This window comes from Amphibalanus amphitrite, unplaced genomic scaffold (genome assembly GCF_019059575.1).
Source record: "Amphibalanus amphitrite isolate SeventyFive unplaced genomic scaffold, NRLGWU_Aamphi_draft 000000F_arrow, whole genome shotgun sequence".
In the NCBI taxonomy this organism is placed as follows: domain Eukaryota; kingdom Metazoa; phylum Arthropoda; class Thecostraca; order Balanomorpha; family Balanidae; genus Amphibalanus; species Amphibalanus amphitrite.
The window spans coordinates 3,067,089-3,094,100 of record NW_024881498.1 but is presented as its reverse complement, the minus strand read 5'-3'; the positions used below and the strand labels follow the sequence as shown (position 1 = coordinate 3,094,100).

At 53.1% G+C, this 27,012-nt stretch overlaps 1 protein-coding gene across 1 annotated transcript in view; it reads left to right on the top strand.

The window, feature by feature from the left end:
* Positions 1-24,658, top strand: part of LOC122365903 (T-cell leukemia homeobox protein 3-like) — a 44,955-nt gene extending 20,297 nt beyond the window's left edge. The window contains exons 2-4 of the mRNA XM_043337940.1: positions 17,569-17,663; positions 17,830-17,963; positions 23,801-24,658. Coding sequence (XP_043193875.1) covers positions 17,569-17,663; positions 17,830-17,963; positions 23,801-24,068 — 497 coding nt within the window. The 3' untranslated portion in view covers positions 24,069-24,658. The remainder of the gene's footprint in view (positions 1-17,568; positions 17,664-17,829; positions 17,964-23,800) is intronic.
* The last annotated feature ends 2,354 nt before the right edge of the window (positions 24,659-27,012 follow it).

Below are 27,012 nucleotides of genomic sequence, written 5' to 3'. Positions count from 1 at the left end.
CCAGCGGCAACTCACCAAAGCAGCGCAACGCTTCGGCACCTTGCGGCAAAAGGCGCTCAGTGGACCGAACAGGCGGCCCCGGTTCAGTTCAGCTACACAAAGTGAAACGATTGATGATAATTACCCCTAGTAGCGAATTCATTGTGCGGATGTGCCTTGGCCCGGAGCTGACTGGCCAAACATCTTTTGTCGAATTCACAGAGAAGAAGCACGCGATTTTAGGCGAGAGCCTGCCACAGAGTGTGAGCCACACCGCAATAGCTCGGGATGAAAAACGTTATCAGCAGTGGTATAAGTGATGCGTTTTTATATGAATATGGTATGGGGTAGCGGGCAATAGAAAAATCATTGCCCGATGTCACGTTGTTGTAGCCCGAGGGCTAAGACCGAAACATGCTTTCTTGCCCGAAATGAAGCCGAGGCCAATAATGCTTGTTGAGGTTTTCGCTCGAGCGGTTACAGGCGTTACAGAGGGCAATATTTTTTTATGATTGCTCCTTCCCCCCTGCAGTATTCATGTAATTACATGGTCCACGCCAACTCGCTAATAAATTTCACTAAACATGTCGCAGCTCAGAAGATAATTAAAAAAGGATTAAACCACGCACGGGTCACTATTGCCCGCTGTCATGGTGTCATTAATATTAGCATGGCATCCCTCAGAAAAAAAATCAAAGACAAAAACTGCGGTGAAAGTCAAAATTATCAAACACACAGTCTGCGCAAGATACATGTAGGTTACAAAAGAATATTGCACGTTTTTCACAAGCTGCTGGAGAAAGTGAGGGTGAGTGAGTGAATGAGTGAGTGAGCGAGTGAGTGACTGGCTTAGTGCGTTAGTAGGGAAGAACATTTACGTTGCAATAATATATTATTTCGCCTTATAAAGTAGGTTATAAACATGGTCATATGATAGTGCCACAGCTGAACACCCGATAGGATGGGAGGTGTTAACTTCAGCGACGTGCCTCCAGAGGTCTAACGGACCTCTCATATAGGTAAGATTTCGCCAACTACCTTGCTCATCTTCTAATCAAGAGTATGGGTTTTTTGCGCCAGGCCTTGGGGCGTTTTGCCCGTGGGGTGGGGAAAATGGCCCATTTGCAGGTGCTTCACAAATCACTTCCTAGCTGAGAGTCCGATCACGAGTGAATGAACTTGAGGGGTGGCATTTAAAGTAAATTCCAAAGAACGCACTTAGCAAAAATTTGCACTTTTAGGTGATGTGGGAAAAAACTATTCAACAATATAAATTATCTTGGGCGTCTTGCCTCAGGCTGCCCTATGTACGTCTAATTAAGCGTTTTTCAACTTTCAGCCACAACATTGGAATAGAGGCAGCGGCTTTTGATAATGGAATTCGGATCTTTGATCAAGAACATGAGCTCTGTGAAACATCAAATTGCCCTTAGTTAAGAAGTTAAGTCGTTTTATGCATTTGATTAAATGATGCCTTACTCTTCATGCCATGCTTGCTTCAATTGTTTATTCGTCTACTTCCTTTTGTTACTCTTTTTCTTATTATTTTATAGTAAACATTAAAAATCACTAGGCTTTGGGAAAAGATTAACTCATTTCAAATCCACCAGTTTCAAGATGAATTATTTTTTTTTTTCAATTTTGATACCTCTTTTCTAGAGATCAGTTTTGAACAAAGATGTTATAGTATAGAATATTAACTGCACACAGTGCTCTTGCGAGGAGCATCTTGACGTGAAAAGTTTGATTTTGAATAACCTTTTCCACGATAATTGTTCAAATTGCAACAAAAGTGGGTAGGTATATATCCAATTTGTTTGGGAACTTTACAAATGACAGTTAATCATCAAGCCACTTGAAGAAATTTCTTCAGGTTTTTAAGATTTTTTTTTTTAAGTTGGTTGATGACTGTTGCTTAAAAATTTGCCAAACAGATAGAATATATAACTATGTACTTTTGTTGCAGATACAACAATTATCGAGGAAAGGGTATCTACTCACTTAAAACCAAACTTTTTGTATCATGAATCTATGTAGCAATACATGAGGCTCGTCTCCCTCCGTGGTAGGTATGATACGATACTTTCAGTAATCGTTTTTTTTTTCAAAATCGAGAATAATAACACCCAGGCTACCTCTATCAGTCACTCTAAAATCCTAAACTCAAGACATGTGACTTGGGAGTCTCCACAGCTTCAGTTAGGCTCATCGTTGTCTCAACTCTCCATAAAGTTTGGCAGCCAATGACAAAAGTTTGCATGGTGGCGAAGAGTTGAAGAGTTCCATTTGACATTTTTTACTTTGCAGCGAATATGTATACTAAAAGGACAAAATTGCAGTCTATCATATCCGCAGAATGTATCACTTCTTCAACCACCCTAGTTGTAAGGTCCCTCCCGCAACGTAACAAACCACAAACAAGACTTGGTTTCTCTTTCTAAGCCAGGGGTCGGCAAATGGTGGGGCATGCCCCCTTTGGGGGTAATGGAGCCCCTTCGGCGGGGGTAATGAGGGCCCCTGAGAAAGCCTAGCTTTTTAGAACTAAGGGCTTCCTTGATGGGACAAACATCGTGACTGTTGCGCCCCAAAGATTTACCCAGGCCAAACGCACACAGCATGAATTGCTTACATGGCGCATACCAATTTTTATATAGCTTCACACCATTCCGTACAGTCGTGCAAAGGCAACTGCAATGTTTTAACCATCGCCTGTCTACTGGCGCTTTCACAGCCGCTTGCGTAAGGGAAGGGTCCTTGTTATTTCATCTCATTGAAGAGGTCAGTGGCAAATGTCGAGAAAATTGTGACCCGCTATAACTTCTTGAAGTGGGATTTTATGGCCCGACATGATCACCAGAAAAGTTCATAAGCCAACGGTCATTTGGGCCCACGTCCATCATCCATGTCATGATGTTATCCGGGCAGGTGGGAAAAAATGATCGGCCCGAGGGTACAATTTTGTTGTAATCCGACGCCTTTTACGTGAGTTATTCACGACCCCCACCCCCGCTGCCCCTATACGTACGAGGGTTAAATGTGATATATGAAATGTTTTTTGGAGGAAGTGTCATGTTTTACGCCGCGCCTTGCTGGGGTTCCTGGATTTCCACGCCCTGCTGGGGGGAGGGGGTGTTTGTTTAACCCCCTTCTAACCCTCGCCCGCACATGCCATTTTCCCATCCTAGAACGCACATGGGGGGGGGAGGTGGTTGCCACCCCCCCGCGCCATTTCGTTCCTGTTGGAGATAGAGCTTAGCGGTAAAGATCAAAAAAGATTCTTTGAGAAGAGACGAATCCAATGATACCCAGTTTTACCTTCTCAGGTCAGACATTGACCTTCCGGGTCAGGTCAAACTAAAAAATGTTGCTGTTTTTGGTCACCGTTGGATATCAAGTGCGCTGGTTATCATATACCGATGACGATGCCGTTTTCTGGTGCCAAGCCAGCTAGAACCTCTTTGTCACACTACCCGACCAGGTTTTTGCTGCTGAGGTCATTTCAGGTCAAGTTAGGTCAAGGTCAATTATATGTGTTTGTATGTCTGTGTGTGTCTGTGTGTATACTGATGTGTGCGTGCACCGATTGTTTATGTGTCCACATTATATAAAATCATGATCTGAGAAGTTTTTACCAAAAATGCAGTCAAAAAACTTCACAAAAAGTAAATTCCGCTTGCCTAAAACGTAATTATCTTAGATGACCTAGGTTGACCTTGACCTTGACCTTGACATCTGTACATCGTCGAACAACATGTTCCATGATAGGTGGGAGGTAAGACTGGCAAAAAAAGGCCGAAATCAAGGTGTCAAAAGCTCACAAGGCCCATAGCCAACGCAAGATGTTGAGAATTGGCCATTTGGGTCATGACATGACCCAAATGACCCAAATGACCCAAAGGCCATATCTCCGAAACCAAAAACCACAGAAACTTGAAATTTTCGGTAGACATCAAGAAAGGATAGAGGAGCAGCTATACGAAAAATCAGCCTTCTAGCTCTAAAAATGTTGAGTGCAGAGCAGAAAGACTACGTGGGGGGGGTGGCAACCACCCCCCCCCCATGTGCGGGCGAGGGCTAACTCGGCTTATAAGCAACGTAACGATACGTGGTTGGCGGCGTTCGAAAGAGCGTAAAAAATAATGTCGAAATCAAATCCGTCACTTTTTTGGTCAGGTCAAAGGTCAGGTCACCAGAGGTCATCGATAGCCAAAGTGTCGCCGTGTTTTTTTTAGACATTCGCGAAAAAACCGGCAGGTGTTCAAACACCAGCAACCCACGCCCCAGCAGGGCGTGGGTTAAATTTGATGCATTGGAAACGCAAAAATACCCAAAGAGTCACGGAAAGGTATGGATTTTCAGTAAAATTGGTCATGTAAGCAATGGAGTCTAGTCAGTGTGTCCAAGATTGTCATGTTGCGGGGAAATCCACCCATAACGAAAAGTATAATGACATCCTAAAAATGTAAATCAAAGCATCCATACGGCAGTCACGACTCATAATAATAACCTCGAACCCAAACGTCTAGGAGCAAGAGAAACACAAACCTCGCAAACTCTCACAACACGCCAAGACAACCATTCGAATAACCAAAATGTTCAAATATATGACCCGACTTTAAAACCTCATTTAATATCCCGAATATCAGAATGCCTTCAAAGTTTTATCAGTATTTAATATTTCTACATCATTGTCTGGTGACATATATAAAAACAGTGCTTAAAAATGGTCGAAGTCAAGTTTTATGTAAATAACGACATCCTTTCCGGTCTTTTTTCTACATCCTCCCCCTAACGTAAAATGAATTTAACCACACTGAGTCTAGTAGGTGGAGGTAATGGTCCTGCCTGGCGCCCAGAAAGGGGGCACGACCCCGAAGGACCTGCCGACCACTGTTCTAAGCATTTATGACAAAGCAGCCATACGACTGTGAAAAGCCATCGTCCCACCAAAAAAACTGTGGGAATACACGGATTTATAGCCAATCATTAGCAAAGGCCGCGCTTACAATATTTTTTCAGTACTGATAAGTACCTACTCGGTGCAGGCGGCAAGACTAAACGAGCCGTGCCTTTTCCATAAATTAGCGTAATATGACAGCTGCTGGATGTTTTCAGAGCCGGCCATGTCGAGCGGGGCCAGTCCAATTGTTTGGCGGCGCGGCGGCCACATGATCGGCGGCCGGTATCACCGCGGAATGTCGCCGGATGACGGCACAATGCCGACACGCAGCGGCACTTTTGACCGCGCCGCAGACCGAGCGGCGCATTCAAACCTCTCGTTTGCCATCACTAGGCCTATAAACAACCGTAAATTGACGTGCTGTCGATTTTTGCCGGCGCGCCGGCCGGGCTGGGATCGGCTGCGGCGGCCACAGCGCGGCCGAATTAGGAGTCGCACGCCAGTCAATCATCCGGTGACAAATTACCGCAGCGCAATGATCGCGCCGCAGAGGTCGGTAGGTTCAACTGGCCTGCAGGGCAGCTGATAACATCTTTATAGGTCTGAATGTCTGACAGAGTGCTTTCAAAACTAATTGCTGGCTGAAATATATACTGGCGAGCAAAAGTATTCGTTAGCAGAGGAATAAGCGGCCTGTCATTATATAATTACCTCTCATGTCAACTAATTAGGGAGCATTTATGCTCGGACGAGGTAACATAACCTCCATGTATTATGGTTCTAGTAGGTAATAAGTACACTTAGTACCAACGTACACATCCAAGCAAAGAGCTATAACAGAGAAAGACAAACATTTCTCTTTGGTTATACACCGATAGTTGCCTCATGTTTCAGAGGTTTATTTGGTCGGACTATAAGCGCTCCGTAACATTAGATTTGAACGGGGACACACACCAAGGATGGTTTAAATGGCCACTCCATGGTGTGCCGCTGACCTCTTGCCTCTGTTCCACCGCTCAGCCAGCCCTGCCGACGTCCGGCCACGTCGGGCCGGCGGTCGCTCCTGACTGGGGATCGCAGACGGCCCGCCCAGTGCAGACGGCGCCGGCCGGACCACGAGCAGGCGGCCAGCAGCACGCCGCCGTCAGGCTCTGCCCTCCGACGGCGCGCCGGACGCGGCCCATCTCGCCACCCCGCCGCCATAAAACAATCAGCGACAATCGGCTCCAAATTTCATTTGCCACCGCCTATCTCATCCGAGTGTGTCTCCCCGCGGCGCGGCTCCCCCGGGCCAGCCAGCCGCCATCAAATATTCAGCGCCGCTATTCACGTCCAATAAGGTAATTAATTTATCGTGCCGGGCCGGGCGCTCTCTGGGAGCCGCGCCGGCGGCAGGGGGCGCCGCGGTCCGCGCGCGGCAGCCCGCCGCTGCAGTACGGCGGCGATGGCGGTCCGCCGGCCGTGGCCAGGTGCCGCGAACAGACTGCTCAGGCCTCAGCTGCAGCTAAAGCCGCTCAGTCGGGAGATCGCCGGGATCAGGGCTCTCCGTACCGCTCTCCGGGCAGCCAGCTGAGTGGTGCTCTGCGCCCGTCGGCCCGCTGAGCACACGGAGACGCTGTCGGCGCTCTGTACCGGAGAGGCCGCCGCCACCCGCCGCCCCGCTAGCTCTCCACTGTCGCCACCACCATTTACTGACTGTCGACTGTCGCCACGGCCGCTTACTGACTGTCAACTGCCAATTCCGGCTCGCTGAATGTGCGATCTGTCCGAGCTATTAGAGCAAGGTCAAACCTAAACTGGGAACGGGCCGGGCGGTTTCCCAGCCGCGGCGGTGGCCTGCGGTTAGCCCGTTCTGCCTGCCGCGCCTCAGTCAGGCGACTGTTCTGAGAAGGATCGATCATAAACCGACCGGAGAGATGTGTATCGGCTGCCGGGTGAGTGTTGAAAACATCGTTATCGATTCGCCACTGACTGACAGCCGGGCTGGACGGCGCTGATCGCTGTTCCGGTCGGCTGACTCGGGTATCATCCAGGGTTGTATACGACTCAATCAATAGCAATCAATTCAATCACGACAAATTTGGGAAACCAATCAAATCAATCAAGTCAGAGCAGTTTTCGGGAATTGATTCAATCGACTCAAACGCGACAATGAAAGGAATCAATCAACTCAATCAAACGACTCAAACCAAGACATACATTAGGTTTTTTGCCCACCAACTTGGAAAAGTGTCCATAGCAGTCTGGTGTATGTATGTGCCTACCTACCTACCTACCTACAGAAGAAACAAAAATATTGTCATTTGAAATTATAAATTGCCATGCCATTCAAAGCTTCTATGTAATAAGGAAGGATACCTAGTGATGGACAGGTGGATCATGATATTGAGGTTCAATGGGTAGAATTGGAGCAGAAGTTTAATTTAATGGGTGCAAAATAACCCAGTAGTTGACTCGCCCCTTAACCCAAATCACCACCTTTCACCTAAAAGTTGTCAATTTAATTTTGGCCATATTCCAACTCCATTTACACTAAATATCAGATATTGCAGTTGAAAGTTGGCTGCTCAGATTTTGGCAGTGTTCGTGATTTGGCCATTTACCCTACACCATGTCTATTTTAATGGATAATATGCATCAATAACATATTAACCATAGGGAAATAAAAAAAATAAATATCTTACCTGCATGTGACGGTTTCGGTTAGACAGAGACTGACTGGCAGCCTGAAAAAAATCTTTCCACACAATGTGCATTTGAGACGTGGGATGTTGTCAGATTGGGAAGGAAGAGATTTGAAGTATTTAGCGGTCCACGACTCTGGACGTGACATGTCAATGTTAGGTACCTATGTGAAGAATTCAAAACATTTTATTGCAATACAATTTGAAACTGTTAGGATTGGGGGACAGGGATGAGGATTAGAAATACATTTAAAAGGAAATGGAGAGGACAGGGACTCTGGAACCACAGGATAAGTTAAGGACAAAGGAAGTAGGAACAAGGAAAATTAAAACGCGAAAACGGCACGGTGCGACTGCGAAGCAAAGAAAACGTTTTGCCAATAAGTATGCTAAGCTTTTATAAATCCTTATTCTACGTCTTTTGATTTTTTGGTAAGATGACGTCATTGATTATCATGTAGTATGGTAGATCATCATGAAATAAATCGGTTGTACAACACCAATTTCGTTTTAATTATTATTTCATTTGAAATAAAACCACTTAATAATATTCGGTAAATATTTTAAGGAAAATGAAATAAATTAAATATGTTATGCTTAGGCTCTCAGGAGAAAAGGATCAACAAACGTTCTGCTGCAAATTAAACAATGCAGCAAATTAGCTATTAATTAGGTACGTAAACATAATTAGCGAGACGAAAACGGCGCTTTTGTTTCAGTTATTTTTGTAGGGGTTTCAGATATTTATAGAGTTCAGTGGGTTGTTTCTGAGGAGATGTGGAGATGTGAATTATTAATTAATCACACTTTATTAGTATATAGGGCCTTGCACTTTATCATCTGGATAAAAAAAAAACGTTTCCTGCTGAGTGCAGAAAGGTAGGTAGGTGCATCGCCAGGCTCTATCACCAGGATTGGAGCAGTTATTGCAGTTGAAAGTCAAAGTTGGCTGTTCATGTTTAGATCCTGTGCTTTATTTGGCTTGTCATCACAACCCCATATTGCAGTTGTGATTACAAGCAGTTTTCAGTGTAGTTTTGTGATCTTTGATGTCATCAATTGGTGTCATTATTTTTCGTCAACTAAAACTTATTTGAACTTCCCATTCAATCGACTCAATCATGCGAGTCACTCTAATTTTCGGGAATCAAATCAGTCAACCAGTCGCTAAAGTCAAACGAGTCAGTCAACCAGTCATCTCGAAAAGTCAATCGACTCAATCCAATCAACTCAAAATACGCGTTGAAACAAATCAATCAATTCAATCGACTTGATTGGTATACAAGCCTGGTATCATCCCCGGTGTCCGGCGCCGGTCGCGGCCGGCCGCCGCGCCTCCTCCACTGCACTCGGGCCGGGTGTGACCGGGGGATTATGTGGAGCAGCGCTCACCTCGGCCGGAGCTAATTCACTTTCGGTGTTAATTATGGCCGAAGCCAGCTTAGTGAAGACAAAGGGTGGGGAGAACCGGTACCGCGTCAATTGGGCGGTTATTGGTGCCCGGGGGCGGCCGAGGGGGCACACTGTACCAGAGGCCGGAGGCGTCGTGCTCCTGCGTCACGCAACGTTTATGGGTGACCATTTTTTTTTTTTTGACTCATTTACCGCACTTGTGGCTGGAACGGTTAACTAGTCAGGAGGCTCCAATTAACACGGGCGACACAAAACAGTAGCTGCGGCACGGCCGTCTTCAATTAGAGAGCACATTCATTGCATGCCGCCCGATATCAGATGGCGTTCTGAGGCGCGGCGGGGGCGAGCCCACTGACGAGGTGCGGCCAGACTGACGCGATCCGGTCTGGTGAGGTTTCTGTCAGACTGACGAGGCCCACTCAGACTGACGCAGCCCACTCAGACTGATGAGGCCCACTCAGACTGAGGGGGCCCGGTCTGGTGAGGTTTCTGTCAGACTGACGCAGCCTGGGCCGACTGACGAGGCCCACTCAGACTGACGGGGCCCGGGCCGACTGAGGCAGCCCTGTCGGACTGACGCGGCCCGCTTGGTGAGGTCCCTGTGGCCCTCGCTGCCTGCTGATGAGGCCGGACATTGCGGCAGATCTAAGATCGCCGCCCAACAGCATTAGCTCTTTTTGTCGGCCACTTGTAACAAATTGAAACCTGGCCTGCGGGCTGCTGTTCCATTAGTGGTACAATGAGTAACTCTGCCAACAAATAACATTATTAGCCGCGGCATGTGAGCGCGCTGCCCGCCGCAGTGACTGTTATGTCATTATAAACTCGTTCGGTTCAGCTTAAATCGCGCGTCCGCTAATGGCAGTTTAATCTGGCGGCGTGTGAAAGGGACAAGTAATTGTTGCAGGCGTCGACATCCCTTCCCTCTGTTAGGTATAAGGCTTGTGCGGAGACGCCAACACCGCTCAAACGGTCGCGTTCTCAATGATTTTCACTCAGGCCCTCCAGACTTGGAAACGACCAAACGGATGTCATCTGGCAAGGGATCCACCACGGTCTCAGGGTTGGGGTCCAACCCAGAAATACACACCCTTATACATTTGGCTGCATTACGAAATCGAAACCATTAGGGGATCCGGACCTAGGAGTTACTAGATTTCGCAAGGCCTCTTCGATTCGTGGTGTCGGTAGATATCCAATGTGACAAACATGTCTAGTGTCACACATTGGTTGGACGCGCAAATGTCTCTAATTAACACATCCTATCAACTGTGATAAAATAGCTTCATTATATATATCACCAATAGCGCCATTTTCCTGTGTAGGTACCGACACACAGAAAACGTTAGCTTTAAATACCACACATTAACTACTTAGGGTGAAGTCGTATAAGAGTACGCACTTAGTTGATTTCTTGCTCTCATTTGTTTAATATTTGAAAGAAAGAAATTGCAAATAGGGAATATTAAACTTCATTGAATTAGCCATCAGCCCATGGGGCAACGATCCTTCAGCGTAAATGGAAGTGGTCTAAAACTGACATTTTCTGAACCGCTGCAGTTGCGTACTCTTACCATATGGGGTGTGTAAGAGTACGCACGCCAGGCGGGTGGAGTACGCAAGCATATGAATTCACACACCCATGCAGCTTGTACTGTCCAAATGCTTAACTTCAAACTCAGAAGGCATTTAAGTTAATTCTAGTATCCAAAAAGAAAAACATAAAATAAATCTTTCAAGTCTATACCTAAATCAGGAAATAATCATGTCGTGTGTTTCTAAAAAAATGCACAATCAAAAGGGAGAATAACTCGTATTTGGAAGAATTTCGGGTACGCATCTGCATCACAGTGCTCCATTGATGATATACCTACAAAACAAACGTCATTGAGCGATAGATTAATAATTTTATATTTCTGTATATTCGATTTAATGTATAATTCTGCGTACTCTTACCCTCCTGAACAGTGCGTCCTCTTACCGTACATGCAATTCGCTCACAAAACAGCCCCGAAACGTTGTGCAAAACTTCGCAAACAGAATATTGCACTGCACAGTATTTCCCCAGATAACCTCACAAGTTTCCCACAACAATCACGGAAATGTACCTTATCTCAACTGCCAAGTATCAAAATTATTGTACCATACCAAAATAATATCATAACGCTCGAAAATGATATTCATCGCCTTAAACTCAACAGCGTCGCCGCTCAACGCCCACCTTCCGTTGGTGACAAGCACGCACTGGCGGCTTCATGTCACTTCATGAACTCGACAAACCCGCGTTGCTAAGCAACCGAAACAGCTGATGCGTACTCTTATCGCCCGCGTACTCTTACCCGCCCTTACCCTATGTCTCTGCCAATACCATATTTAAGTGAGCCAGATGATAGCCCAGGGAGCCGTCCCGCAGTCGTCATCCTTCCCCATTCATACGACCCACAATGACATAACTGCTACCCTTTTGCACAAGTGTCTGTAATCTGGTTCGGCGGCGCGGCGGTCGGATGCGTGGCTCTTTGTCCCGGCGGCGCTGCAGTTGAGGCGGGTCGGCGCCGCGACGGTTCCGGCCGGCCGCTCTGAGGTCCGTGAGGTCCTGTCCGGGCCCTGTGAGGTCCCGTCCGGGCCCTGTGAGGTCCGTGAGGCCCCGGCCGGCCACTGGGAGGTCCCCGGTCCCCGGTCGCCGCCCCCGGCGCCCGCCCCGGTGTCGCTCTCTGACGCCGCCGACGCAGTTCCCAGAGCGGCCCGGCCGGCTCCACCGCAGCGCCGCCAGCCGGGCCCACTTTGCGGTCGCTCTGTCATAGCGCGGCGGGCCGGCGGCGCCGTGCCGCGCCCTGTCGCTGCCTTCAAATTAAATTGTTAACGATTGGCGCGGAGGTGGCGGCGGCCGCCACTCGGCCATTAGTGCCCGGCAAAAACGGCCGGCGCAGACGCAGCTCAGCGCTCGGCCGCGCCGGTCCGCTGCGACCCGTCTCCGCCGGACGGAGGACAGAGACAGCTGCGGGAGAGACGGTGCGCCGCCGCGGCCGTCACCGGCACGGTCCCCATGAGATCGGGAATCCGCCGCGCTCGTCGGGCATGCCACTCATCAATGAGCGGCGTATGTTAACGTGTGGGTACTGGGTATTGGCATCAGCTGCGACCCACGTCCCATTGCGCGGGGATGGGGTCACGTGTGGAGCTTTTCCAGGGAAGTTGGTGGGCAAAAGATCGTAATGTTTAAGTCAAGTTTAATATACCTGAAACAATTCTCATTACTACAGAGATAATCTTTTCATTACAGACATTCCGGAGCTACTCAATACGAAAAAGAGATTGATTTACAGCCATAGAGTCCTACAAATGAGCTAGCATCGGTGAGGCAAAGCGGCAAGTTGGTGGGGAAGTCGCCCCACCGCCTGTAACGGAAGCTCCGCCCCTGAGGTGACTGTCGTCCCCCAGTACCGGTGCTATCGTACCATGGTAGGCTGGCGGTATCCTGGCCAATCGGTACCGCTACGGTCCATTACTGCAACAATCGCCACTACAGTGTCCCGCCACCCGGTCAGAGGGGCGAGGACTGGCGGCGGTGGGCGCCGGGCGGCTGACCGCCAATGGTCACTGAGTGTCGCGGGCCGGGCCGGGCCGGAGGACCGTCCGCTCGAGCTGAATGTCCACACGGGAAGCCGCTGTGTCACCGCAGGCCGGCAGCGCGCAGCTGACGCACAGCGAGTCCAGGTGAACTCGTCAGAAATGATTCACTCACCGCGCTGACGGGAAATACCGCAGCCGAGTGGCGCCATCGGAAACACGGGCGATGGAAGATGTCTGGGATATTTGACTGGAGAAAATGGAGCCGTTAACTCGAGACGTGAAGACATTTTTACGGCACGGTTTTCGCGTCATCGCGCGACATGGACCAGACAGCCGTGGAGATGGCTGAGCGGCGACGCGCGGCGCCGTGGCCCGGCGCTGCCGGCGCGCACGCAGAGCGGCGAGCTCTCCGCCTCCGGATGGGGTTCACCTGTGGCCGCCAGCACCTGGGAGCCGCCCCTGCCGACACCGACCGGGCTGTATGTGTCGGACCGTCAGCGGCGGTGGGCTGCGGTGGTCCTGCTCCTGTTTATGGCCCCGCGTTCCCGCCGCATGCGCGTCAGGAGCCATCCAGCTGCGCCACCCGGCTCACGCGCACTGTCATTACCGACTACCCAGCGGCTAAACAAAGGCGAGACAATCCAGTTTACAATACGTAATGGCGAGCAATTTGAATGAAAAAGCGCCGATGAGTGTTAAGTTAAATCGTTTGATTGTTTCTGTGAGGAGCGTTTCCGGCGGTGGCCGGGAGCGCGGCGGTGGCTCGGCGGAGGTCATAAACACGGCAGCGGCGCTCGGCTCGGCAGCCGCCGGGGCTGCGGCGCTCAGCCGATCGGCGCCGCGGACTGGGCAGACAGTGGAGAACAATCGGCCCGTGCATTATATATGAGTCGGACGGGCGCGCCCGGCTCTACCAGCAACTTCCACCGCCGCTGGCCGGGAAAATGGCGCAAACTCAGACAAATGCCATCCGGATATGCGCCTTCTAACGCCAACTAGCAATTGATTCATGTCATCGTTGCATATCTTTTCTGTGTGCGACTTGCTGTTGTTACACGCAGGCTGTGCATTACACGGTGAATGAGCCACTCAAAGTGCACAGCCATCAACTGACAAATGGTGCAGAGGGAAAAAACTGTCGCGAACTGTTCCCACCGGCTCAAAGGTCCCAATAAATCTTCATCTAATGCGGGAACACTGTAGGCCATTCAGGTGTGCCATTTGTCGTCGTCTTTATGGCCTATTGCTTGCAAATGGGGGGCGTCGGCGGCGGTCGGCGCTCACGGTCACTGTGCGGCAGCGAGACAACTTCAAACGCCGCCGGCCGCCCCATTACGATCGCATTAGGGCGCGGCGCGGCGCGGCCGGCGGCGCGGCGGCACCAGCGCGGCCGCCTGATGACTCAATCCACTGCCGGTGGCGGCAGGACGGCGCTGGCCAGCCCCGCAGCCCGCAGCCCGCAGCCCGCAGCCCCAGCTCGGACCGCCCGGGAGATACTGCGACGGGTCCGCCGAGTCTGGGCGGTGCGCCGTCTGTGTGGGCACTCAGCGCTCCGGCCGAGCCGAGAGGAGAGACGTCCAGTCAGCCGGCCGAGTGACGGGCTCAAACTGACAGCGACCGATGGGATTACTGTTAAAACGACTTATTAGTCGTTAAAAATCTACTAATTGCCCCCTTTTACGGCAGCAAGATAGGCACTTGAAAGGCGAGATGACAAAAGATTTGATTGATGTAGCCGAAACAGATCCTTCAGTCGGACGAAGAATGTGATGCTCGCTTAAAACAACATTCATTGTCTCAATATTGTACAAACATAATGTAATCCTCGTCTTACAGCACGAAAAGAACCAACACAAAAACATTCTACTCCTCACATTAGTACGGCTATGCAGCATGTGCCAAACTAAACCGGTATCATATTTCCAGCGTAGGTAGCCAACGCAGAAAAAGCTAATAGGACATTTGACAGCCGTTGGTTTGACGTCACAGCCTCTTTCTCTTTCCACTCGTCTCTCCTGGACCGTTGTTCCTCTGTACCTGCAGTTCCGACACTAGCAGCGGTGCTGGAGTTGACTGACGTCACTGATCAGTGACGGGTCACATCGCTGGCAGTCCGGGCGCTGCTGGTGGCGTCAGTGACGGCCCGGGCGCTGACGGCGGCGTCACTGACACGTCACTGATAGTCCGCGCGCTGCTGGTGGCGTCAGTGACGGCCCGGGCGGACCGCAGATGGGAATTGGAGGCACCGCCCGGCCTCCCGCCCGGCCGGGCGCCCTTACAGGCACGTGCCGCGCAGGGGAACAGCGGGCACAGCGGCGGCCGCCGGGCCCGGCCGGGACACAGAACAGCTGAGTGGTATACAGCAGCACCCCAGCCAGGGGAGAGGAGGGCCGGGGAGCGGGGAGGGCAGGAGGAAGGGGAGCGAGAGGACTCAGCACTCCCCTATTGTTGGGGATGTAGAATAGGTCAGTGGGCGGGACACATAGATCGTTACATACTCTCTGTCTGGTAATGTGGGGTTGGTAAGTGAAGTAACTACACTCATCGAGTCACGAACGGACGGAAGTAATACACACACTCAGAAACCAGTATGTCGAATGGAGGGTTACGGGACCACCGCCTTAGTAGGATAGTGCAGGGCCATTAGTGGGACCTGGGAGAGCAATGGGAGACCAGGCAACAGTGGGACCTGTGCAATAGTGAGACAGTAGGACGATGGGACGGTGGGACGGTGGGCCGGGGACGGTGGGACAGTGGGACAGTGGGACGGTGGGACGGTGGGACGGTGGGACGGTGGGACGGTGGGACGGTGGGACGGTGGGAGGTGGGCCTGTGGGACAGTAGGACGGTAGGACGTTAGGACGGTGGGAGGTGGGCCTGTGGGACAGTAGGACGGTAGGACGTTAGGACGGTGGGACGGTAGGGCGGTGGGACGGTGGGACGGTAGGACGGTAGGACGGTGGGAGGTGGGCCTGTGGGACAGTAGGACGGTAGGACGTTAGGACGGTGGGACGGTAGGGCGGTGGAAGACAGATAATTCAGTACAGACCGCACCAGCGGCGGTCCTAACCCATCTGTCCCCGCGTTCCGCTTCCCGCGCCTGGGAAGGAAGTGCCTGTCTCGGGGACTGGGAAGAGGAGCGTATCTGTCCCCGCACCAGGGAAAGGAAGCGCCTCTGTGTCTGCGCCTCTGACGGATGACTTCTACACTCGGGGATTTCTACCACTTGCTTGCTTGAAATGTTGCTATCCGTGCTGACAGCAGCCGGCACGGACAGACGGACGGACATACATACAGACAGACGGACGGACGGACGGACGGACAGACGGACAGACGGACGGACGGACAGACAGACGGACCAGACGGGGACGGACGGACAGATGGACGGACGGACGGACGGACAGACGGACGGACGGACGGACGGACAGACGGACGGACGGACGGACGGACAGACGGACGGACGGACGGACGGACAGACGGACGGACGGACGGACGGACGGACGGACGGACGGACAGACGGACAGACGGACGGACGGACGGACGGACGGACGGACGGACAGACGGACGGACGGACAGACGGACAGACGGACGGACGGACAGACGGACAGACAGACGGACAGACGGACGGACGGACGGACGGACGGACTGACGGACGGCCGCCGCCCGCTGCCTTGGGCCGGCTGGGAGCGACTGCCACCTCTCGGATGTCTGAGCGGTGATTCGCCGGCTGCAGCGCGCACACACGCCCGATAAGGCAGTTTTTGCCACCGCTTGCAGGCTTTCAAACGCTGCTAAGACCTGGTTACAACAGCAATTAAGGCTATTACACTGGGTGATGTGTTTATCACACAATGTAGGCATCGTTGCTTACAAGCCGAATTGACAACTTCCATTAAGCCACAACCAGATGTGGAGATGGCTTTGACAGTGTTTTGCTGAGAACGCAAGGAGACGTTTTAGTTCCAACTCGCTCTTATACCTACAGTTTTAGAGCATCTGGTCACGTTTTCAACATGATATTTTATGTCATACTCAATACGTATGATTTCATGCAATTTATGCTTATAAAAAAACATATACTTGTATATATTTAACACTGTGTCTTACTCTTCCGTCCTCTTCCTTGATATTTCCCCTTCAGTCCTCCTGCATGTGGCCGATAGCGAACAGACTCAGGAAGGCGTGTGGCGTTTTATTTGAGTAGGGTCCGACATCAAACTGCCAGAACTCGCACAACTTGGCTGATGTTTTCGATCGAAGCCATTCGTACCTCGCCTCGGGGGAGGGCCGATCACAAAGTTTGCCGAGAAACAGAACCATTTCGCCCAAGATCAACAGCTATTGACGTTAAATACTGGAGAAGGGAGGCCTGAGCAGACTAAAAACGCGATGCCTGCGGCGGACTCCCGATTTTCATGCAGTAGTGACTTAATGTAACATCAGCGACATGTTTCCATTATTTCACACAAGGCATCGTGATCGACGAGGCGCGCTTTAACTTTCCAATGGCCAAACCCCGATATGAATGATAAATGAGCTGAACCATATCGCAATTCGATGATGGAAGTCTATGCTCAGCGTTTGACGATAAAACTGCCTCCCCCAGGAATACCCCATGGAATTTGACACCAATAAACCGAGCTAACCCGTCAAAGTTGCAGTAGCGCGGGATAACACGGCCGGGAACGAGCTTTACGGCCGCCGACTGTCGCATTGCTGATCCTAATGTGTGCCGCCGGTGCGCTGGGCTCATATCGGCGCCCCCCCCCCCCCGCGGGCGGCCTTTATCGGCCGCCGCCACCGCCGGCGCCCACCGGCGTCATCAATGATCGATGACGCCCCCGGCAGAGCTGGGCGCGACACGGGCGCCCGAGCGGCCGCCCAACAGAGCGGGCGTGCTTGAATGAATGGCTGCGGCTAGACGAGGGGACGAGAAGTGAACGACTGGACACTGTCAGCGTTATGATTTGGTCGCTGCACCGCTCACTTCTCCTCACAGTGGGTGTTGTCTGTTTTCAGCGCCGTTTCCGCTCAACCGGAGGATAGGACACCCATACCAGAACCGGACGCCCCCGAAACGGAAAAAGCCGCGCACATCATTCACAAGAGTGCAGGTAAGAGGGCTATATTATTTCAGATTGCATTGCACTTGTAAAACAAAAAGAAAAAGGAAACGATTCGATCAATTTAACAGTGCATTTATTAAGCCGGTCAGTGTTATCCTTCACACTGTACATTAGCAACTAAATGTTTAATAATGCACGGTGTTGTGTTTTGCAGATATGTGAGTTGGAGAAGCGCTTCCTGAAGCAGAAGTACCTGGCGTCGGCCGAGCGAGCCACGCTGGCCAAGCAGCTCAAGATGACAGACGCCCAGGTGAAAACGTGGTTCCAGAACCGGCGCACCAAGTGGAGGTGAGCCCGCCCGCGGCGCACAAACTCGGGCCATTGGAGGACAGTGCTTAGGTACTGTCAGAGATTGACACTGCCGAGCGAATGCCTCTTCACATGACACACATGCCTCGCCGGTACGCATAGATGCCGTTCTACACCCGGAGACTGCAGCTGTGGGCAGAAGGATATCCTCTGATGCTGTTCCGCACAGCACGGAGCCTGCAGCTGTGGGCAGAAGGATATCCTGTGATGCTGTTCCGCACAGCACGGAGACTGCAGCTGTGGTCAGGATATCCTTTGATGCTGTTCCGCACAGCACGGAGCCTGCAGCTGTGGTCAGGATATCCTTTGATGCTGTTCCGCACAGCACGGAGACTGCAGCTGTGGGCAGAAGGATATCCTGTGATGCTGTTCCGCACAGCACGGAGACTGCAGCTGTGGTCAGGATATCCTTTGATGCTGTTCCGCACAGCACGGAGACTGCAGCTGTGGGCAGAAGGATATCCTGTGATGCTGTTCCGCACAGCACGGAGACTGCAGCTGTGGTCAGGATATCCTTTGATGCTGTTCCGCACAGCACGGAGACTGCAGCTGTGGGCAGAAGGATATCCTTTGATGCTGTTCCGCACAGCACGGAGCCTGCAGCCGCGCACAGGGCACTAGCACCGCGCCATGGCCATGGGTGGCGGGGCGAGCTCCACCGCGCCCTCCAGTAACAGCGGCACTGGTAGCACACCGCACACCGTGGTAGCATACCGTGGCGAAGTGCAGGCTCGTCAGAGGCCAGTGCCGCCAGACGCTGAGCAGTGGTCCGAGGTGGAAACGACCTGAGGACAAGACCTGAACAAGGCTCACCCTTAGCAGATCGGCTTTGGCACCGCTGATAACTGTGGCCGAGCAGTTCCACATCTTACCACTCGAGCGAGAGCTTGAGAAAAGAGCTTCCTTATCTTTGCTGTGCAATACTCAGCGAATAAGTAATGCACATAATTGAACAATATCACGTAGTTTCTAACGGATGTGACGCGCCATTGCCAATGTTCCGCGGGAATTACCCACCCGGCAGTGAGTACCCACCGCACTGCAGCCTCGGCCAACTAATGTACCGGTCGCCCGGTGCGGCCAGAGCCACGAATCGCAGCCTTATTGTGTCAGGCGGCCAGTGTCTCAGCGCGGGGCTGCGCAGAACTTGGCTCGTTACGACGGCAGTGACGCGAGCCGGCCGGGATTTCAATCCAGCCGGCTGCCGTAGTTCCTGGCCAGCGCCGAGAAATGTCAGCCAGGGAGGCGATACAGCGCTGCACACGACGCTGGCTAACGGATAAAGGACTGCGACTACTGGCGACTCGGCAGACGGTACGGAGCCAACTACCAGACAGCCACGACACGATGAGAGTCAATAATATTTTCAAAAGGATTTACGTAGGGGAGAGTGGGGCACATTCGTGCATGGGGCACATTCGTTTTCAGCAGTTTATGGGAACACGAGTGACTGCACGAGCTCAAGGTAAATTATGGAAATATGTCTATCATTGCCGCCCTTCGTTCACCGTAGAAGACAACACTGTACCTGCTGTCATGCTTGATAAAAACGCAAATTTGTAATATTCGTGAGCTTTCCAAACTTTTCTCATATCATCCATTTTCGTGATCCTGACTCGGAAATGTGGTTCAGCTTTTCAAAATTGGGGGTGAAGAAGCCCACTCTATTCACGGAACTGCTGCAAACTTGTTTGTTGAAAAAGTGTCATTTTTTCAAAAAGAAATTTTGAAATATATTACTAATAACGTTGTGGGGCAGGTTCGTGTACGCACTGCCTGGGGGCACATTCGTGCATATTTTTCTTAGTTTTTGCGATTTATGACTTTATCTGTAGTAGGTTTCTCTAATGACGCTCGCCTGACTCAGTCTCGACTGCTTGCGACGTCGTGACGAGCAATTCACGCGAACTTGGCGAGGTCACGGAGGCCGGCAGTTGGCACATTCTTGTTGGCCAGCCCATTCTTTCTACATTTGTTGTGCAATGCATTCTTGTCGAAAGGAATCAAGTGAAATGACCCCCTGCCAATTTCCTTTGGTAAATTTCTGGTAATGCCCGGTAATTTCTCGAATTTTGCCGGGTGAACGGAAGTGCCCCATCTCTTGAACGAATGTGCCCCATAGGTGGGGCAGTTTCGTGCAAATGTTCAGAGTTAATAAAAGTCATTTTTTCTAATGGAAGCAATAAGTTTATAGGATAACTTTTAAAGAGGAAAACTATCTGCAATAGTTCCTTTCCATACTACAATCAACAATTTTGCCATTGCACTAACCAAAGAACAGATATATGGGTTTATCCATTTTTTGCACGAATGTGCCCCACTCTCCCCTATATGTATGAGATGGCAAATACTGCTTCCTGAAGACGGTGACCCGTATGTGGTTTGCTTTCTGACAGTATCTTAATGAAACTGTTGCCTTTTACTTGGCTGCAGACTGAATATCCTGGTCGACTGAACTCAATGAATAGTGTGTGAGGGAGAACATTTATGCATTGAAGCTCAAGTCTTGGATATATTTCTTAATCGCAAAACAGCGATTTATCATTTTCCGGCACCGCCATCCATAGTGAGGCAGGGGTGACATTTCTCTCCAGATTTCTAGCTGCATTATGACGTTCAAGCTAACTGTAACTTTTATCACCTAATATATAGAGACTGGAAACTCGTGAACTTCTGACGGCTTACACCATTCGATAGCATTGTTGCTTGAGAATTTTAGACAGTCCTCAATAAAAGTTGAAAGCAGACAAAAGAAGTTGGGAGCACAGATGAATGCCTGGTTTCTGAAACACGCTAGAAGCTGCTGGGAGCAGCTGGCACAGGGATGCCTACCGCGGGATCACAGGGCGCACGGTAGTACAGATTGGCACACTGCCACAGCCCGCCGCAGGTGTGAGCTGTACGGAGGTCTGGGTCGCGCCCGGGGGCTGCTGCGGTGAGCTGTACGGAGGTCGGGCTGCAGCAGCGGTTGACGTGCTCCTGCTCAGTGTGTTGCCGGGAGGGAGCCGCGGCTGCCTGTTTACCGGCCGCCTCTGAGGCTCCTTTAATTAGTGTCAGTAGCGGACGGGACGGCCGGCGGAGTGGTGTGAATAATTCACACCGGCGCGGCGCTCCCAGCGGCCTACCGCCGCGCGCACCGCTGGCCCGCGCCGCGCGACGCATGACCTGCGCCCGGTATTAATTACTCCGACATCGCGTAAACATGCTCGATAACCGGTCCGGTTCGGCCGAGAGGCGACTGCCAGTCAAAGCGGCCGCGCCCGATAAGCGCCGCCCGCGCCACCGCCGCCGCCCGTAACGACCGCACGCTAATGGCTTTCCCGTGTCAGCGTGACGTCACCGCGCATGCGCACTCTGTCCGATGCCGTGATAGGGGATTTTATTAATAGTTGTATAGTAAAGCAGCTATCTGGAACTAATTGAGTCATGCCATTATTACAGGCTGTTGAGATAGCTGGCTCTCAGCGACCTGCCGCCTTTGTGCCGAGTTCGTGGCGGCGCGGCGACCAGACGGCGCCAGGCTCGCGCGCGCCGCCAGTCGCTCCCTGGCCAACGGCAATAAAATCGTATTACCCACTATCTAAACATTTAGTGAAGCTTTTATCTTAAAACGGCACAAGTGCAGTTTTTAGAGGCGCGCCGCCGGCTGCTGGCGCCGGCACCGTCGGCCGCGCCGCCACTCGGCTCACTGACGACCCGCAAAAACGCCGCCGGCCGCGCCCGCCGCGTGTTGACACGGCGCTTTTTCGGCGCGTCCATCGCGGCGGCGCGCTCGGCCAGAGAGCGCGAGCCGCCGCCGTCGGCGCCACCGAATGCCCACCGGCGCCAGTCGAGATGTTGGCCGGCCGGTGCGCCGCCGCGGCAATATAAATCGCTATGCAAATCGTCAAATCGTTCGGCAACTGTGTACCATTAGCGATATGTCCATTAACGAGTAGTGCTCACTTGGCGCGGCTTCAATAAATCAGCCAAATGGACACTCTTAAAACGATTCACATGTTGCTGCGCAATCGCAGCCGGAGACAGGCGGCGAGGGCGGCGCCGGCGCGGCGAGCGGCGGCGATCACGGCGCTAATGCGCCACGTCGGGCCGCCGCACTATCGTTGATAGCATTGGTGGGCGGCGGCGGCGGCGGCGGCGGCTGAGGGGGTGGAGCAGCCGCCGCCGGACGTTGCGTGTCGACCCGTGTGTGTCTGTCTGTCTGCCGAGGCGCTGACACGTATCGACCGGCGGCGGGACGACCGCGCCGCCGACCGGACATCGCCGGACTCTGGCCGCACAGCGGAGTGCGTCCGCCGCCCGCCGCCCGCCGCCCGCCGCCGGCAGCAGCAGAGGTGCTGGGTCCGCCCCGGCTCCCACGAGACCGCACGCACTGCAGCTGGCGCCGCGCGGCGACCCGCCCGCACTCCCGGACTCCACCGGCCGGGCGGCGTCGTTTGATTAATCGGCCGTGACTTGCAATGGAACAATCAAACTCCATTTAGCCGCGTCCGAGATAGGATCGAGCCATTTGGTTGGACAGTCTCTCTGTTGGCGGCGCACGCACTCCGTGTACATTCCGTCATACAGACGGGCTCTGTCGGTCAACTATGTCGTCAGTCACGGTTACCGCTTCTGTCAGCTGAGTACACCCGCCAGCGGCGGACCCAAACCCCCTCCGCAGTCGGTCTAACCGGCCACACCGCCACAGACGGCAGACCACACGACCCAGTCCCAGACCCTCCGCAGCCGGTCCGACCGGCCACACCGCCACAGACGGCAGACCACACGACCCAGTCCCAGACCCCTCCGCAAACGGTCTGGCCGGCCACACCGCCACAGACCATACGGCAGCAGCCGACCCAGACCCTCCCAAATCGGTCTGACCGGCCAGTTGTCACCCCGCCACAGACCATACGCCGCCGGCGGCCGGACCATCGGTGGCGGCGGCAGCGGCGGCAGCGGCCGGCAGCGCCGCCGTTATTAACTGCGTGCCCGGCCCGCTCCCTGCACGCTGTTCCGGCCAATTACGCCACCGTAAAATGTCCGGCCGCGTAATTCATCCGCGTAACTATGGTTGCGTGCGGCCGCCCGTGTGGGGCCGCCGCAGCCGCTTTGTTCATGCGGCGGATCCGGCGGCCAATTACGGCGACACGAACACTCATTGGCCGGCGCGGCTGCCGGACCGGAACAGACACTGCATTGTTACACCCCGGCCCGGCGTCCCACGGTTCAACTGCACCTCCCACTGGTGGGACTCGCCCAGTGGGGCCAGTGATTCAGTGAGCCATGTACCAGAGCCAATGGTGAAGTCAAACCATGATGTTATAGCATGAACGACACTTGTGTGACCTTTTACGTCCTTTTGTACAAAATGGATGCATGGTGTTTCGTATCTTTCTTCTCGTTTGGTAATGTCAGTGCCTGACGTTTGTCCTGATGCATTACTATGTATCTACAGGCTAGCCAAAATGTATCTACTGCAGACAGGACACTAGGCAGACAATGTCCTTATGTCCTCGTCTGCCCTGTGTCTCTGCTGTCTGTTTCCGGTCTGCGTTCTGGTGGGGCCTGTCTGCTCTCTGACGTCCCCATCTTCCGACAGCTGATCCTGAAGCTCCTGATTATTACTGTCTGCTGTCTGACGCCGCTGTGTGACGCCACTGGATGCTGTGTGTGACGCCTCTGTGTGCTGTGTGACGCCGCTCTGTGCTGTGTTGTGACGCCACTGTGTGCTATGTGTGACGCCACTGTGTGCTGTGTGTGACGCAGCTGTCTGACGTTGCTCTGTGCTATGTGTGGCGCCTCTGTCTGACGCTGCCCTGTGCCGTTGGCAGACGTCAGACGGCCGAGGAGCGCGAGGCGGAGCGCCAGGCCACCAGCCGGCTGATGATGTCCTTCCAGCCCGACCAGTGTCTCTCCAAGGGCGTGTACTCGCCGCGCGACCAGCTGCCGGTCAACCACGCCTCGCTCAGCGCGCTGCAGAGCATCCAGCCGTGGGCGGAGCGCGCCGGCAGCCCGCCCAGCGGCTCTCCGCCGGCGCCGCCGCCGCCGCCCGCCGCGCCCGCCGCCGCCGCCGCCGCCGTCAGCGCGCCGCTCTGCTAGGGCCGCCGCGCGGCGCACTTCAGACACGCTGTGATATGTGGCCGCCAGTGGGCGACGAGTGCCGGAGAGGACGGGGCGAGTGGTGACTGAGAGAGGCGGCGCCGCGCGCGCCCCGCGGATGGGCTGTTCCTACCCGGGCGGCCCGGACCGGCGCGGCGGCGCGATCCGGCGCGCGCACTGTCGCCGACACTTGGGCGCTGTTTGATACCATGTGCTTTTTATGTTGCGTAGTATTATGGGCGACAGGAGCCGGCCAAAACCTCGAGAGGACCCCGGTGTAGTCGCTGGCGTCAGTAATTTCAGCCCGGTACATAGTGAGTCGCTCCCCCCCCCCCCTTCCCGTCCCTCCGTGCGCCCGGCTGGCAGGACCTCCGTCAGGGGCACCACGGCTCGCCGAATGAACATATCACTCTGCCCCGGCGGGATAGCCTCCCTGCCACTCCCTCGCTCCGCGGCCGCCAGTTCATCGCTCTGTGAATGTCGCAGAATCATTTAGTTGCTATAGCGTGTACAAACCTACGTGCCAGGATATATATTGCGATGAGTGAATGCCGTTATGTGTTAAATACATTGTCCTGGAAATCCTTTTAGAAACATGTTTAGAGTGATACGAATGGTTTCACTGGGAGACAAAATGAACATGTACCGGAGCATTCGTCACTTAAGTCCACTTTGGGGGATGGTTAGCGATAACGTAATGCCCAAATTAAAAAAAAAACGAAAGAGTACCGTGGAACATGAAATATTGAATAAAATAATACGCATGGGTAGGAACAAAAACACACTCAAAGCAGCTAAATGAAATGATATATGCATTTTAATTATGTTGATTGTACCTCTACAGACGTGTTTTCATAACACATCATTGTTATGATATTCATATGGGATTAGTGAGTCATCGTGAAAGATGTATGTGTATTATCACACCTTGTCTTTTTCTTCAGGTGTGTTGCACTTGCTTGCTCATGAACAGAAAACATACCACTTAACAAGAACATCAAGAACAAATAGAATATTTATCCGTGGGTTCGTGGGTCCGTGTGTCAGGTTACGGCAGTCCGTGTCACGCAACACATTGGACTGGACACTCTGAACTGGAAAATGACATCCGTGACCCCTCGTTATGTCCCTGAGTCATCTCAGGTCACGAATGGTATTCAACAGTTCGTCGTTAATAGCTTTTGATGGGCCTATGACTTCGCCTGTAAGTGGAAATTGCTTTGTTGGCGATTATGCCAATAAATAAATAAATGAAAAATAGTAGCATTCTATAGCGACGAATACGCCTTAGATGAGTTCGGCTCGACAATATGAATCGATTGATATGCAACATGACCTTTCCCGATGAAGTCATGACATTGACCTGACATCAAATGTTCAAGTTGATATTTCAAGGTCAAATTATAGTTCATAGGATGCGTTGTGCCGAGAGGAACACGATGCTGTTAAAAGTATGCCCTTCAAGTTTTGAGTCCAATGTTATTGAAAAAAAAAACGTTACAAAACGTCTATTTTGGCAGTATTTGCCCCCTGCAGGCTAAGTCGTGAACCTTAGGTCAAATCTGAGAGCATTATTCAGAAACAAAAAACGTTGAAACAGCTATGCAATGCTCTTTTCCGCAGCGCTGTAGCTCTATTCGCTCCTGAGCTATGCGCCGGTTTGTCGAAAATAGTCGAGGCTTTACTTGGAAAGTGGCGAATTTTGACCTTCGGCTGCCTGCTCTAGTGACCTTGCCTTTTTGATATGACCTAAAAAAGGGACTGAAGTAATTACTTCATTATTTCTGATGCTCTTTCGAACGCTGCCTACGGCCAGGGGCGGATCCAAGGGGGGGGGGGGGGTCACATGGGTCATGACCCCCCCCCTTGAGGCCCGGGGGCCCAAAGACCTTCCAGGGGCACCACCGGCCTATCAGGGGTATCACAGTCCTGACAGGGGCACCACAGGACCGCCAGGGGCACCACAGGCCTAGCAGGGACACCACGGGCCTGGTGCCCCTGGGCCCTGACAGGACTGTAACGCCCCTGACAAGCCTGAAGTGTCCCTGGCAGGCACGTGGTGCCCCTGACAGGCCTGAGGCGCCCCTGCAAGGCCGGTGGTGCCCCTGGCAGGCCTGTGGTGTCCATGGCAGGCCTGTGGTGCCCTTGCTAGGCCTCTGGTGCCCCTGACAGGCTTGTAATGCCCCTGGAAGGACTGTGGTGCCCCTGGGCCCTGACAAGCCTGAGGTGCCCCTGACAGGCCAGAGGTGCCCTTGCTAGGCCTGTGGTGCCCCTGGCAGGCCTCTGGTGCCCCTGACAGGCTTGCGGTGCCCTTGGAAGGACTGTGGTGTCCCTGGGCCCTGACAAGCCTGAGGTGCCCCTGACAGGCCCGTGGTGCCCTTGTTAGGCCTGTGGTGCCCCTGGCAGGCCTCTGGTGCCCCTGCGCCCGGAGAGGACTGGTGCCCCTGAAAAGTCTGAAGTGCCCCTCGGCAGGCCCGTCGTGCCCCTGACAGGCCCAAGGTGCCCCTGCGAGGCCGGTGGTGCCCCTGGCAGGCCTCTGGTGCCCCTGGCAGGTCTGTGGTGCCCCTGGCAGGTCTGTGGCGCCCCTGGCAGACCTGTGTTGACTGGTGCCCCTGCTAGGTCGCTGGTGCCCCTCACAGACCTGTGGTGCCCCTGGGCCTTGACAAGCCTGAGATGCCTGGCTATGACAGGCTCGTGGTGCCCCTGATAGACCAGTGGTGCCCTTGCTAGGCCTGTAGTGCCCCTGGCAGGCCTCTGGTGCCCCTGCTACCCCTGCGCCCTGAGAGGACTATGGTGCCCCTGAAAAGCCTGAAGTGCCTCTCGACAGGCCCGTGGTGCCCCTGGGCCCTGACAGGCCCAAGTTACCCCTGCGAGGTCGGTGGTGCTCCTGGCAGGCCTCTGGTGCCCCTGGCAGGTCTGTGGTGCCCCTGGCAGGCCTGTGTTG